Source organism: Drosophila busckii, chromosome 2L (assembly GCF_011750605.1).
Source record: "Drosophila busckii strain San Diego stock center, stock number 13000-0081.31 chromosome 2L, ASM1175060v1, whole genome shotgun sequence".
NCBI lineage: Eukaryota > Metazoa > Arthropoda > Insecta > Diptera > Drosophilidae > Drosophila > Drosophila busckii.
This window is the reverse complement of record NC_046604.1, coordinates 11,951,394-11,966,672: the sequence shown is the minus strand read 5'-3', so window position 1 is coordinate 11,966,672 and position 15,279 is coordinate 11,951,394. Positions and strand designations below refer to the sequence as shown.

At 41.5% G+C, this 15,279-nt stretch overlaps 3 protein-coding genes across 6 annotated transcripts; all 3 read right to left on the bottom strand.

The window, feature by feature from the left end:
- Positions 1-203: 203 nt before the first annotated feature.
- LOC108605266 (beta-1,3-glucosyltransferase) lies at positions 204-4,488 on the bottom strand. Its single transcript, XM_017994937.1, has 7 exons — positions 4,480-4,488; positions 3,548-3,895; positions 2,908-3,044; positions 2,426-2,804; positions 1,552-1,684; positions 792-951; positions 204-703 (listed from the first exon to the last, which is right to left on the bottom strand). The coding sequence occupies exons 1-7, from the start codon at positions 4,486-4,488 to the stop codon at positions 214-216; spliced, it is 1,656 nt and encodes a 551-aa protein (XP_017850426.1). The 3' UTR covers positions 204-213.
- Positions 4,324-6,669, bottom strand: LOC108597322 (myotubularin-related protein 2). Its single transcript, XM_017983816.2, has 2 exons — positions 4,988-6,669; positions 4,324-4,930 (listed from the first exon to the last, which is right to left on the bottom strand). The coding sequence occupies exons 1-2, from the start codon at positions 6,528-6,530 to the stop codon at positions 4,605-4,607; spliced, it is 1,869 nt and encodes a 622-aa protein (XP_017839305.1). The 5' UTR covers positions 6,531-6,669; the 3' UTR covers positions 4,324-4,604.
- Positions 6,670-8,365: 1,696 nt separating this feature from the next.
- Positions 8,366-14,907, bottom strand: LOC108608505 (liprin-alpha-1). 4 transcript variants are annotated; one of them, XM_017999903.2, is made up of 13 exons: positions 14,776-14,907; positions 13,671-14,069; positions 13,291-13,611; positions 13,125-13,229; positions 12,777-13,064; positions 12,270-12,410; positions 10,773-11,690; positions 10,102-10,712; positions 9,838-10,040; positions 9,671-9,778; positions 9,291-9,610; positions 9,114-9,230; positions 8,968-9,057 (listed from the first exon to the last, which is right to left on the bottom strand). In XM_017999903.2, exons 2-13 carry the CDS (start codon positions 14,025-14,027, stop codon positions 8,968-8,970), a joined length of 3,579 nt encoding a protein of 1,192 aa, XP_017855392.1. In that variant the 5' UTR covers positions 14,028-14,069; positions 14,776-14,907. The 4 variants fall into 4 exon arrangements, with proteins under 4 accessions (XP_017855393.1, XP_017855392.1, XP_017855394.1 ...); XM_017999904.2 differs by lacking the exon at positions 14,776-14,907 and having other exon boundaries at positions 8,366-9,057; positions 13,671-14,027; XM_017999905.1 differs by lacking the exon at positions 14,776-14,907 and having other exon boundaries at positions 12,282-12,410; positions 13,671-14,027.
- Between the last annotated feature and the right edge of the window lie 372 nt (positions 14,908-15,279).

Sequence of the window (15,279 nt, the reverse complement as noted above, 5' to 3'; positions counted from 1 at the left end):
CTGCTGGAGAGGAAACAACAAGTGAGTTGCCAGAATAATAAACACAGTTAATTCCAATATAATTATATAGTGAGCTAGTTGGATTATTAACATAAAATATTCCATAATAAATAAACAAAATTCTTTTGAAATTATATAAATAAAATTTCATACGCTTTTGCATTAAATACGTAACTATATTTTTATTTAATTTATAGCTTATCTAAGTAGCGCTCACAAATCAGTGCAACGCTTTGTCTGTGTGCGTGAGCAGGATTCCAGTTGTGAGTCATTGACTGGAGCTGCTGCTGCTGCTTGGATGCGACTATGATTGGCAGCTAGGCTGCCGTTGAGCCAACGCTGGTATGTGTACTCCGGCGTTGTGAGCTGGAATTTGTGAAAGGATATGGGGGGCGGCAGCTGTTGCAGCAGTTCCGCTGCATAGTCCTGTGGCCTCGCCTGATGCAGCTGCGGCGCATGCAATGCAGCCACACCCAGCGCCTGCAGACAGTAGCCGAGTATCATGTCGTCCGGAGCTGCTGGCGCCGGACAACTGCAGCGCTGCAGCAGCAGCCGCAGCAGCGGCAAACTGAACGCAATGCCCGCTCCGCCCGTATGATAATTGAAGCCATCGGCGGCATGCAGTCGATAGCCATAGCGTTCGCCCAGATAAATCAGTTCGCTGTGATTGTAGCAGCTCAGCAGCACACTCAAGCGTGGCACGCTGCAAATAAATTGGATGAGTCGAGGCGCGATTAAAATAATAATAAATATAATTGAATTGTCTGCTGGGGCATTAAGGCCGCACATACCTCAGCAGCGTATCATCGTCCACGAGCATGAGCCAGCGTATATCCTGGCGCTGTCGCCGTTCGATATCCTGCAGCGATAATTGTAAAATTTTCAGTGTTTTGGCACAATGTCCTGTTGGCACATTGGGCAGTCCAGTGCTAATTGTTGGTATGCTGCCATCTGTTCCGAAGATCACAAGAGCTAAATCAATGAATATTCAATGACAGACAGCGGCAAATGTGGCCCGCATACACAGCGAGAAATTAATGTGGTTTGATTAAGAGTTTGAGCTTATAACTCTTAAGAAATGCAAAATAAATGCAACAAAATGTTAACCTAATTTTTAATATCCTATAACTTCAATTTATTATTATTTCAACCAATTTAATTCATGTTTGTTTTCTACAAAAATTTAAGTTTATTTTTTTTAATTAAATGTTGCGTTTTTAAATATGCTTTAAATTATTTGAAGCTATTTAAATATTTTTGCATTGTTAGCTACAAATTTTATAAGCATTTTGTTGTTTTTAAATTCAAATCATAAGCTATAAATATTATACAAAAAACAAATGATTTTGTGCGCTATCTTTGTCATAATTTCTTACTGTGTATCAATGTTTAGCTTGCCCCTTTGCTGTTTGCTTTGACTGCAACACATCGACAGCAGCAGCAGCAGCAGAACAGCAACAACAATAGCTGCCACTCATTTGCTTTAATTGCACGCACTGTTGTTGTTGCTGCTGCTGTTGCTATTGCTGCTGCTGCTGTTGTTATTGTTACCTGCCACATCGCTGTAGTATGTGCGTTGTGGCGCCTCCTGCGCCCAGGTACGCTCGATGATTGGTATACGCTCCTTATGGAATTTCGCACAGGTTTTGATTGCAAAATAGATGTGTGTCCCTCTTGTATGCACCTGTTGTAGATATGGAAATTTTAGTTTTAGTCGCCAGTGCCAGCCTCAGTTCAGTTGTTGTTCGATTGCTGCTGCTGCTGCTCTGTTTGTGTTTTCATTGAATTTATGGTTATAGGTTATGGCTGGCACATGCTAATTGCCGATGGTCGAAACATTTGAGAGCAGCAAACAACAAAAACACATGCGTAAATATAAAATTTAAATATTGGGTCGTAGCAAACAATAAGAGAATTTAAATCTATGCTAACGTTGCTAGAAATTATAGCAAGAAGTTGAACTCAGCTTAAGATTTGCAATTATAAATTTTGTAGTTTAGTTTATTTATGGCAAATGAAATGCATTTTGGGACTTTTAATAAATTTCAAAATGCTTTTAAACTAAAAACTAATGAAAATATATTATTTTTATCTTTAATAAATATGAAAAATATAAGCAATAGACTAGCTACTCAATGAATAATAAATGCAGTTAAGATTTATAGCTATAAGTTGCATTCAAATACGAACTTCGAATCTTTTTGTAGGCTTTGTATAAATAAATATTTAATAGAGGCAACTAAATCATTTTTTATCTCAAACTATGCAAGCCACATGTTTAAATATTAATTAAAGTTTACATTCCAAGCAGAACTTCAGAAGTTTAATACAGTTTCCGCTTCGCATGCTTCATTAGCTCATTGCCACAGACGTTATCTATTATTTCTGGGCTTGAACTGACCCTAGGAATTACAAATGAGCTTACACATGCAGGCAGCGCATGTTCGCTGGCGTCTGCCAAGGACCCCAAGGCCGCATCCTGTTTTGCATGCAGCACACAGGGCGCAGTGGTGGGGGAGGTTGCGCCTGCTGACTGCGTCTCTGAGGCTGCTGGCGACAAGTACGTCGAGGGACAAATGTAGGCAGCACTTTTCAAAATTATTTTACGCTGTAGCTGTAACATGTTCCCTATGTCTTCATCGCCTTCGTATTTGTGTCCTTTGTCAGCATCGTCAGCATCATTGTCGTTAGGGCGAGGTGTTAAATTATCGAAAATGAATCGGGCCAACTCATGTGCAGCATCAATGGCAAATTCACTGCGCCTTTTCACATTCGTTGCATTAACAGCAACAAGTTCGGCCAGACTGCAAATGCATGTTCTATGGTGAGTTATGAGGCACACGGATCTGACAACGCTCCCCCAAGCATTGCCACACTCCCCCCCCACTTCGCCTTGGGGCAACTTACCTCCGCAGCAGTGTTCCGGTGAAAACAACGCCAGCGCTAAGCAAGGGATATGGAAACCATGTTGGATTCTTGTAGTGTGCAAAGTGATGCACAATGGTCGCCTCGGCGTCGTGCAAGGCGTGTCCGTAATAGGCCAACTGTGTAATTTAAAATTGCAAAATTGATGAGATCGTAGCGTAGCATCAAATCGGAAATTAAAGTTGCATTGGTTTTCCATTTTAAGCTTTAAAGTTCCAATAATTATTATTATTATAATATTAAACGTCAAAGAGCACACAAATCCTTCACGCATTAGTATTTATTTATATTTTAAATAAATGGAAATGGATATGTAAATTAAATAAAATGAATTGATTTTGTCAATGAACAAAATTGATTTAAAATTAAATTGTGACCATGTTTGGAATAAATAATGTTTCTAATTCGATTGTATGCACTCTTTAGCTTTTGAATTTGTGAATAAATTACGAAAAGCCACTGCAATTGTTAAAAATAATTAAAACCTAAAACTCAAAGCACTATATGAATTGAATTATGTTCACATGGAAGCCCAAGAATTAATTATTTAATTAGTTCTTTCCTATTTACTTGCAGCTGCTATATAAATTTCATTAAATTTCTTGGTAGTTACACCCGGTACCTCTTGAGCATCCTGGCGCTGTAGCTGGTCGAGCAGCAAACGCAGCGAGGACACGTGCGTGTTGTGCTGACACCAAATAATCCAATCGGTGTGCGCGTTTAGCAAACGTGTCTGGCTTCGCAAATGCGGCAGCGCATCAAGCAATGTCCAGTAATTGAATAGTTCATGAATTATGTGCACCTTAATGGCATAATCTGTGGCTATCACTTGCTCTTGCTGCTGCTGCTGCCACAAATTTTGACGCAACGCACGGCAATTGTGGCGTCCACTTGATGGACAAGATATGATAAATAATATTTCAGCGGCATAAGTCGCAGCACAGCAGCACAATAATAACAAAATGCAGAGCTTAAGCTGCATTATTATTTCATTTATTTAAAAACATAAACAAGTTGTCACATTTCAAAAGCACAAAGACGTTTAATTCGCGTTGCCAATTGCTTTGCACTTGCCGCTGCGTTGTGTCTTAATGAACGTGCGAAAACGAACTGAACCAACTGTGATTGTGACTAATATATTTTGGCGCTAACGACTAACAAAAAGCAAAACAAATTGCGCAGGCGCCAAAGTGCGGTAACAGTTTATGAATGAAACTCACAAAAGTATGCAACAGTTGCCAACACATACGCCCTCATGGCAATGACAATGAATTGTGTGTGTGTGTGTGAGCCAGACAGCTGACCTGAGCCACCCTGTGACTCAACTTTACTGCCTGTGGGTCATTACTCACTCCCTTTGCTTGGCTCTGCTATTTAAATAACATTGATTTCATTTCATTTTAGTTTATAATTTGTGTGTATTTATTTTCTTTAGTATATAGCTTCAGCTGTTTTGAGTATAATAGTTATACAAGTCATCTGCTAATCACTGGCGTGTAGTTAAGCAGCGCAGCTTACATATGTGTTAATAATATTATAATTAATTTGATATACGTTGCACATGCTTTGCGGCTTAGATATACATATAAATGTAAGCATACATTAATAACAATAATTACTTATTTTTATAAATATGATTATATAATTGTCGTCGTCCTTATAAGGGGGGGAAATACTATTTAGTGCATGGGAGAGGCGAGACGTGTGGTAGTTTGCATATTGCTGCTGCGATTGGTGAGCTTGAGCCGCAGCTCATTGACATGCTTGAAGAGCTGATCCTGCTTGGACAGCAGCTCGCGTGTGCGCTGGCAGCCATGCTGAGGAGCGCAGAGTCCAGGATTCCAGCGGCAGTAGAGACCCTTCCAGAGTCTCACGATGCGCACGCTGGCACAAGGACGCAACACAGGCTCAGCGCCACGCGTAAACGATGGAAACAGTGGATTCAAATACTGGTCCAGCGAGGAATTAATGTGCGTCCACAGCGAAATCGTTTTGTGCTTCAAATCTGTTTGAAATACTCAGTGATTTAGTTAGTTTCTCTAGTCACTTGACTGCCACTTACCTTCGGCCACACGCTCCGCCTCAGTGTTGCATAGAAATGTGCCAAAGCGACAGGAATACAGATGATCCACAATGGTGATGAGAAAATGCTCATTAAATTCGAATGCATGAGTAAACTGCTGACTAACTTGCCAGACGCTGTCAATAAATTGCAAAAATACGGGTGAGCGATCAGCATCCGAATGTTTGTTGTCGCCATGGCCAATGCGCTGCTGAAACTTGTGCCCAAACGACAGCCACTCCTTCTCGATCAACACCTCAAAGCCGCGCACAGTGCGATAATGCGGATCCAGCAGCAGCATGGATAACGCTGTCAGCTGTGCTGTGCGATCCCAGCCGTCGGAACAGTGCACCACCACCGAGGTGCTCATAGTCTCCACCTTGTCCACAATGCGCACAGCGCCAGCCAAGATGCAACGTATGTGCTTCAACCAGAGCGTGCTATCAATGGCCGTCTGCCATTTGGAGTCATCTGTGGTGGGATAGCAGGCCTCCTTCACCTTGCGCAGACTTTCACGCATTACATGTATATTGTGTATGTCCAGAAAGTTAATCTCCACATTCTTGTAGGCATCCTCAGACTCGTAGCCGCCGCCTTTGGCCTTGTTAGCAATTGCATTGGCGCTGGGACGCGCATCCATGATGGTTAACTTATCGGACTGTGCATTGGCCTCCATGATGTAGCTCAGATAGGTCTCATCATCTGCATTGCGCTTGCCGCTGACGCCCACCAGCGGCTGGGAGCAGCGTGTTATGGTCGCCTGCGTGCGTGGATTCATCCAGGAGAGAACTGGCAAGCGGCAACGTGAACGAAACTGCGCTACGCGACGCAAAAAGTCATCCGAGGCCGCTTTGGGCACGGCCCAAACAGCTGGGTAGCTATCGCAAATGCCATAGGATTCATTCAACTTGGTTGCACGCCACATATCGTTGGGCACGCCCAAGCGACGCAGCTCCGCCAGCGGCTCATACACTGCCCAGCCATCCCAGCTGGCGCTGACCGTTGCACTGGCAGCCGAAGACTGCACTGCTGCCGAGGCATGCGCAAAGGCAAACAGTTTGCCACTGTAAGACAATGGAAAGGCATTGGCCTGCAACTTTTCAAACACTGTGCGCCTGGAATGGTTTTGCTGCTTGTGTGCAAAGCGTAGATTCCGCATGTCCTTGCAGAATATCTCTATGCCATAGCTGTTCTCACCGCGCGACGTGGCACCGCCTATCTTCTCTACTCTAGCTATCACGCCCAGTGGCACATCGACCACCACGGGTGGATCCTGATCGCGCAAAGGCAGCGAGCGAAAATACAACCTGTAGTTGGTAATAGTCAGCGCTCCAAAGACGGGGCCTCTGTACGGGCACACATAAGTTACATCGTTCTTCTGGTCCTGGTCCTCCTCGCCATCCAAATAAGCAAAGGGCGTGTCTCGCAGCACGCCATTCTCCTGCTTGCTGCCCAGCGAGCTCGACTTGGAGCTGCTGTCCAGGGAATTGCTGCTCGCCGTTTTCGACGCCAATTTATCCGCTATATTTGCTCCAGTCTCCATTTCTTTATGTCAAGTGCGTCGAAAAGTGTGTCCACATTATCCAAATAACAAATGATAAAACATATCGATGTTTCGATACTTTTACCAATGCTGCCACACTTAAGATTGTTTATGTTGGTTCATGCTCAAGATTTAAGCTGGCTTGTGTATTAGATAGAAAACACTGAAAACAATTTCATATTCTAATAATACGCATACGCCTCCTACTCCCACTTCTTTTAGTATTTTTTATATAGACACAATAAATACGTACTTTTCTTTTTGTAATAAATTGTAATTTATATATTATGGTACATATAAAAAACTCCTAAAAGGAATTTTCGCCCTTTACTAAATTGTTAGTGTTTCCTCACAATATTATATAAATATATGTACATATTTATGTTTCTTATGTGTGTTCTTCAGTTGTTTCATGTATATAATAATAGATTGTATTAGTTTTATATATATTGTATTTTTTAGTTAAGTGTTTATCATCATTTTTGTTTCTTATGGTTTTGTTTTAACAAAAGTTAACAATAATGCCAATTTTGCTTGGCTTAAATCAATTTAAATGTTTGCATTAGTATTTTATAAATTTAGATTATATTCAACTTGACTTAAAGTACTACAATTACGTAAATAATTAAATACACTAAACATCAACAAAATTTAAAGAAACACAGGCTCGTTTAAAAAAAAAACTAAAAGCTGCATATAAGTAAGTTATTAGCAAGAGATTAAGGTTATAGAATTTAGTTACTTTAGCTTTTATATTTGTTCGCTTCGTATACATTCACGATAAGTGAATTGTTGATGTTTAGCGTATTGTCTTAGCTGCTGTTATAAATTTTGCTAATACAGTTGATAAACAATTTATGTATTTCATTTAATATACTTAGAGACAAAGCGTTAGTTGCAGTTTTGGTTTTTTGTTTTTCTTTTTCAAATTGTTAGAAACTTAATTATACCCAATTTCATAAAAGTTTATGATTATTCAAAAACAGGCAGTTGTGTGCTTTAAACATAGTTGTCGACTAAGTACATAATTAATTTGTTGGGTGATTTGTATAAATGTATGTTTATGCATAAATTAATTTCAATTTGTCTGCATGTTGTATAAACTAAATTAACAAAAAATGTTGTTGTTTTTAAAAACAATGGATATGCCTTGGAAATATTAAATATTTTAAAGTTTGTTTTTTGTTTCGTTTTGGGATTGCATTCGAGTTACTAGTTTTTTAGCCAATTACAATTGTTGCAAACTAATAAGTTAAATATATAATTTTGTAGCATACCTTAAATTTGTAGATTTACTCATAAAAGCAAAGAGACTAAAGACTACTAAGTATATAGACTTTTTAGGGTTGTGGCCTTTTAAAGCTTTCTTGCTATTTAAGGTTTTTTGTTATTCCATATATAAATATAGTTGATAAATGGGCGCTTGCGACGAAGTTCTTCTCTCACTGTTGCTACACTCAATAATTTCACTTCACTTTGTTCTATAATACTTTGTTTGTTAGTTACACGTATGCCTTTGATAATGTGTTAATTATACATTTATTTATATATATAGATGTATATGTATGTATGTATATATATTTACTGTATATATATGTATAAGTGAGCTTTATATGTTTACTATATGTATAAATATGCCTGATTGTTGTGCATGTTGTTCTCATTTAAACTCAATCGGGAGCGCCTGCCTTATCTAACAACAATTTGTTTGTTTAAATATTGCATAATGTCATATGTAAAGCGTAGTTAGACATACTACATATATAAACAACAAAAAAATTATTATAATAAAAATAATAAACTGTACAAAAGTTGTTTAAAAAATTATATAACAAACTAGTTTGGTTATAAATTTGGTTTTAAGCACTCAACTCTGATCTGTTCTCAAACTGTAGCTAATAAAAAAAAAAAAAAAAATACTGTTAGTCTATTGCAGGCCCAATTAATCTAGTACTTAAACAAAGAAAAAAATAATATACAAAATTTGATTAAAATTAGGATATTACAAAATCAAAATGATTAGCATCTATAAATTGTACATGCCTGACAGCAGCAGGGCGCTCGTGAAAAAATATTAACCACATACATGCGCTATTTGTTGTATGTATCGAAACTATGTGGAGTATGTGCTATGTCTTGTATACATTTGTCTTGTTCTGGTTTAAATGACTATGTGTGTGTCCATGTGTGTGTGTATTTATATAAATATATAGATTAGACGTGCAGCTTAACATGCTGGGAGCGGGTTTGGGGCCCAAACTATATGCTGGAGCCTTAGGAGTCTCTTGCGTTGCGTCTTTCTTGTTAGAATTTTGTGGCTTAGTTGTTTATTTGTTGGATGGCGGTTTTTAGGAAGTCGCCTTGCTGTACGTTTTAGTTGAAAACTGTTTCAATATAGTTACTCATCCACCGATGTTGTAGGCGGACTATAGCTTAATCAGGAAGCGCTACGTTGTTCGCTATCTGGCCGCCGATCTGTGGCAATTTGCAGCAAGTTTCTAAATTCCGTATCGAGTATTTGGCGTGCCTGCAATTCAATTTATTTAGTAGGCAATCGAATAAATATAGAAATTCAAAACATACCTGTGCATTTTGCGTGGGAATTTGCAAGGCTAGGCCCATGGCAGTTGCATCAAAGCTCTCATCCAGCGCCATCAATGCGCCATGCACACCAGACTCCAGTAAATTATTAGCATATTCCTGCACAAAATATAAAATTATTAAACAGCACACACACTCATGCGGTCAATGGCGCTATACCTTCAGTCCAATGTTGCCCACCCAGCGTATAACGCGCTCATTGCTCCACACCAGCACATCACAGAGTCCATTCTCGCTCATTTTGCGCCTGTGCTCGAGCTCAGTGCGATCGTAGTTGAGGCGTTTGAGCATCGAGATGCCATACTGCAGGCTGGTGCGATGAAAGCTATCCACCATTTTCAGCTGTCCACGCAAATCCTTCTTGGTCAAATGATCCAACATGCGTGCATCGACTAGACACTCCATAAACGTTGTGCGATATTGCGGCAATCCCAGCCCGGGCAACCAATAGTTACCAATCCACTCATGATTCATATCCCCTGCAATAAATAAGCTACTTGTTAATAACATTTTTAGTATTAGGCAGCTAGATGCATTACCAAATGCAAGCGTAGTGCGCGATGTTTGTGGAGCTGAGGGGGAAGTTAGTGAAACCATTTCCTGTATGGCCAGACGCAGCTTGAGCCTGTGCAGTGGGTTGCTTATGCCTTGATAATAAAATACAAAAATTAGTTTCAATTTATGTTCAATTATTTGTATAGCTTACCAATTTCACGCTGTATTTCCGTATCGCTTAATGCACTCATTATAGCGCCCGACTTGACATTAGCACGACAAGCAGCTACATACCAGGTAGGCATGCCTACCCATAGCTCCAACCAGGCGACAATTGTGGGTCCATTCCACAAAGCAAAAGGCGTGCCCGCCTTCATAGCCTCGCCCAGTAAATCGTTGCGGTAGTCGTGATCTCTGTTAAGTAAGATAAATATATAAAATCCAAGCTTCTTTTTTTTACTTTGAGTGGGCTCACTTCTTTTGCCTGCCATAGTCCACGCTGCTGATCTTGGAGCCCGTGCTAGCTATGCGCGGCATCATGCCGCCCGTCATGCTCATGGCATCATAGTTGGAGTCCACCTCACTTAGTCCTATGGACAAATTGCCTATGGACATCATGCTGGGCGAACCGTCTGGCAGTGTATCCTTCACACCCTTGACCTTTTCCTTTTTGCTAAAGAAGCGACCCAACGAAGACTTAATACCCTTCTTCTTTTGCACTGCAGCGGCCGCAGCTGCTTCCCTCGACACGCCCGAGTTGGGCGTCTGCAGCATGGACATGGAGCCCATGGTGTTGTAATGACGCAGCGACTCCTGACTGCCATAACGTGAGCTAAGAGGCGACAAGCCATAACTATGACTGCTGAGCGACATGTGCGCGTTGTGGTTGGGCGCAGAGGTGGGCGCCATAGTGCGGCGACGCAGTTCCTCCTGACTGTGTGCCAGAGCCTGAGCAACGCGTTCCAAGCGCATAGAGCGCGCCGTCAAGGGCGAGGCAGCGCCGCCTGAGCTGGAATCGCCAGTGGTGGACATGCCACCGTGCATATCCTCGCGTGAGGCATCACTGGACATGACGGGCAAGTTAAGCTGCAAGCAAATTTGTAGCCATTTATTACACTTCTTTAGATTCTTATAAATTCGGCTTACCGTATGATATTTCTGCATGAAATCACGCTGTGGACTGTTGGGCGTGCTGCGCCCACTCATGGGCGGACTTTGTCTGTCCATGGAGCGACCACGCGCTAACAGATTCACATGCTCCAAGCTGCCGACACGCGACTCCAGCTCCTCGGCGCGCGCCTCGGTGGACTGCTTCTCCTCCTGTATGAGACGTATCTCATTGTTAATGGCATCCAGCTGCTCCTGCAGCATCATGGCTAGCGTCTGCGCATCCGTATGTCCAGACGGCGACATCATGTCCGCTGTCGCTGCATACAGCACATCGCCATCATCACAATCGGCCACCAGCTCATAGGCTTGCTGCTGGGCATGCGCCACCTGTTGCATCTGCAGTTTCTCCCACTCCTGCTCGGCCATGGAGCGAGCCAGCGCATTCTCCTCGGACAGCCGGGACTTGCTCTGGCGGCGCAGCGAATGCGTCTCGAAGCTGGCATGCGAGGCACTGCGCGTGAAGGCATTAGAGGCATCTACTACACTGCTGGGGGAGAGGCTGCGCGTCAGTGCCTCTGTTTGCTGAATGTTGTAGGCAATCTCTTGCTGGAGCAGCTGACGCTTGAAGTTCTCAATTTCCAAGCGCGTCTTGGACAGCTCCTTCATAATTTCGCTCTTCTCGTGATGCAGCTCCTCGGCCACCTTGCGCGCCTTCTCCAGCTCCTGCGTCAGCGCATTCTTCTCGTCCAGCGCATGCATGCGCTCCTTGAGATGCACCTGCAGGCGATCATTGGACTCGGAGAGCAGCTTGTCCACCGTTGAGGAGAGCCGTATGTTGTGCTCTTCGTTCATCTTGAGACGTTGATTCAGTCTTACCACCTCGGCGGACTTCTCATCCAGGTTCGCCTCCAGACCGCGTATGCGATCCTCTGCCGAACCATGGCGCTCTTGAGCCTGAAAGTCATTCAGCCAAAAGACGTTCATTAATGCGCTCTTTAGTTTAATTCTCCCAAGGAAATTGGCAAAAATAAATACGTTTAAAGTTTGTTTAGTAGTAATGAAAGCTAAAAGAGTGATCAACAGTTTTTGTTTGATAGTGTAAGTGCGCTTGGGGGGCATAAAGAACTTGTGCATACAGTTAGAGATAGAAAGAGTATATAGTTGGTATATGTTGGTTAGTAAGTGTGATTTGACAAAACATATTCAAAGGTAGGGGGTAGAGAAGAGCTGTTAAACTATCGATTATAACGATATGTTCGCATTTTTTAACACAGTTTGCTGAAAACAGTTAAACTTTCATATATTATTTGGTTTTAATTTAATTAAAACTTAGTTAAGCTGAAATGCCAAGAATATGTAAATGCAATTGTCTTCAATCGATAATATCGATAACTTAACCGCTCTCTGTAGTATTGTATTGAAAGGTGATGTATTTTTTTTAGTAAAAGAATTGTTGTTTGTTAGTTTGTAATTTAAATAATTTGAATTATACTTATGGAACCTGTCGGCGCGCATATTAGTTCGAGTGCATACCTTATTTCCTACCTTAGTCAATGCTTCCATGCGCGCCTTTAGCTGTTCTTCCATATCGGGCTGTAGTTTGGCCTGTTGCGCTAACTTTTGCTCAGAGAGCTCAAGTTTCTCTTCAATCGCGCCGATTTTCTCTTCGTGCAGCTTTATATTTTTAAATGGATTGAGCGTGTGTGTTTGTGTGTGTGGGGAAAAGGGTAGTTTGTTGTATAAAATTAGTTTAAGTTGTTTATGTAAAAAGTGGATTTGATTAGTCACGGTTTGAGGCGATAAGTAGGCACAGGCGAATGTATATTCGAACATATAGGTAAATGGTAAACTTATTGGGAATTTAAGTTTCAACTAAACATAAATATGCAGCTTAAGCATTTAACAGTTCAGTTTAACTATGAATTTGCATAGCACAACATGCAAAACGCTTAAAATATGATTTAATGGTACGCTTTAGTCTAAAAGATTCGCCCATGCCTATAAACCATAACCAATTTATATTAATATGTATAAGCGCACCTTGAGCTGCGCTTCTTTATGCCTTAGCTCCTGTTCCAGCTTCTCATTAAGATCATGCAGCGACGTGGACTCACGCTGCGCATTCAAATAACGTTTCTCTAGTGTAGTAATGCGCTCCTCCTGATCTTCCTTTTGTGCCACATTCTCGCGCAAATCACGCTGCAGCTTTGCGCACTGATCCTGCGCCTTGCAGTGCTCCTTTTGCACTCGCGACATGTTCTCCTCGATTTCGCTGATTTTGTTGTTCAAATCAGAGACACGACGCTGCCACTGCGATAGCTCGGAAGTCTGCATAGAAATATTAAATAATTATTTTGCAAATGAAAAATAGTTTATTATTCACTTTACCTGCTTCTCAATGATTGTTTGCAGTTCATGCGTTTTGGTTGCATACTCATTGATTTCGCTAGCATCGCCATTGACGCCGCCACTGCCAGCGCCGCTGTTTGCCAGCTGCAAATAATTAAATACAACATAAACAATAAACACGCTTGATTGAGCACCATAAACAAACCTTCTCTTTGATGCCGTTTTCGCTGCTGGCAATGCCGCTGGAAGCGCTGCTGCTAATGGCGCCCGATTTATATTGATTGAGCTCATCTTTGGTTGAGTTAAGCTCCTCCTCCAGCACATTGTTCTTCTCGATGGACAGACGCAGGCGTTCGCGCACCTTCTCATCCAAAGCCTTGTGATGTTCAAACAGCGATTTGAGCGCCTTTAGCACTTCCACTTCACTGGAGACACCGCTTTGAGCGGCAGCTTGGCGTTTAACCACTGTCATGCGCAGCGAGCGTTCATGCCTGGATACCAGACACTCCAGATGCTCCAGGAGCAGCTGCAATGGTCATTCATTTAAATAAACTATTAAGTTATTTATATAAATATGGCACTTACCCTCGTATTATTACGCTCTGCCTTGAGTTCACCGATCTCTTCATCGCGTTCCAACAGCGTTTCGCGTGCTTGCGTCAGCTCCTTGGTCAGCGTGGCAAACTCTTGTGGCAAGTTGGCATTGATTTGACGCTGCAAGCTGTCGCGCTCCTTTTCAACATCATGCAGCTTGAGCTCTGTTTCGCCCAAACGCTCCTGCGCCTCGCGCAGACTGTCCATGAGCTTGTCCCGCTCATCGAGCATAGACACCATAAGCTGTTCAAAGTTGGCATCTTCACCGCTAAATTGGGAGGAGCGCTGCGATATGCTATCCTCCGATATTGTGGGCATTACGTCACACATCATGTTGTTGTTCCACATTATTTAGTTGGCCGCCAAAGCACGGGCACGCATGCAACTTTGCTGGAACAAAGGCAATAAAACAAAAGGATATTATTGCATTTCATTATGCGTAATTTACTTCACAAAGAGCAGCTTTAATTTGTTTTTAATTAGTTTAAACAACTGGCAATGTTCAAAACAATTAAAAATGAGTTCATATGGCAACAGATTTCATTCAGACTTCATTTTGGTTAGCCTATTAACTCATTACGCTTTAGGCGTAGCCAATTTAAGTTGGTTTCAATTCTTTGCTTTTAACATTTTAAGCATCCCACTCCCACGCTTTGTTGTTATTGTTGTTGCCCACGCAGCGACTGCAGTTTTATTTTTATTTATGCTCGTTCACTTTCGCCGCCACTGGAATTCCAATTGAACCAATCACACCAAAACATGTCCAATAAGGCCGTTTTATCATAGGCGCCGTATTGATAACAAGTTTTCTACACCAACACACAATATATGTATACACACATACACGCATGCCAGCACGCACACACACATGTGCACCGTTTTTCATTTTTACTTAAATATTTTTACCATTAACTTTTTACTTTTCACTTGCACTTTACTTTTTGCAAAGCAAACACATTCAATTATAGCCTATTGGCTTAACAGCTGCTGCTTTTTAGCACATTTATGTTTGCTTAAAACGCCTTTTCTTCAACATAGTGGACGGCTTTTATGCAAAAAAAAACTCCCTCTATCTCTCTCTGGCGCAAACACATACCCCGTAGCCAACAAGGATCGATCGCACGGCGACAGCGCAACAGCAACAACAACAACTTTTGTTGCTGTTTAGCCTTTGCATATATATCTATTTAATTGTTGCAATTGTAGCAAGTTTTATTTATTCCCGTGTAGTAATTAAGCGATTTTATATGCGAAAAAACGCGAATCCAGCTTAGGGATGAGTATTCCCTCTGAATGTATCGATATTGTATCTCCGATATCACGAAACGGTTAGATTAATCGATTCTTAAAGCGATATATCGAAAGCTCTTTAACAATATATTATTTTTTTCTATTATATGCATGCAACAACATATTTCTGTTGGTGGGAACAATATATTATTCTGATATAAATTTGCCGGCTCATTGCATATTCTCATCCTTAATGATGATTACAGTGCTGCCACATGGCTGGAATTAGTTATCAACAATTGCACGTCTCGGCGAAAAACCGCCAGAAGTGCCAGTCGTTTGTTATATCGACATACCGATGTATCGATAT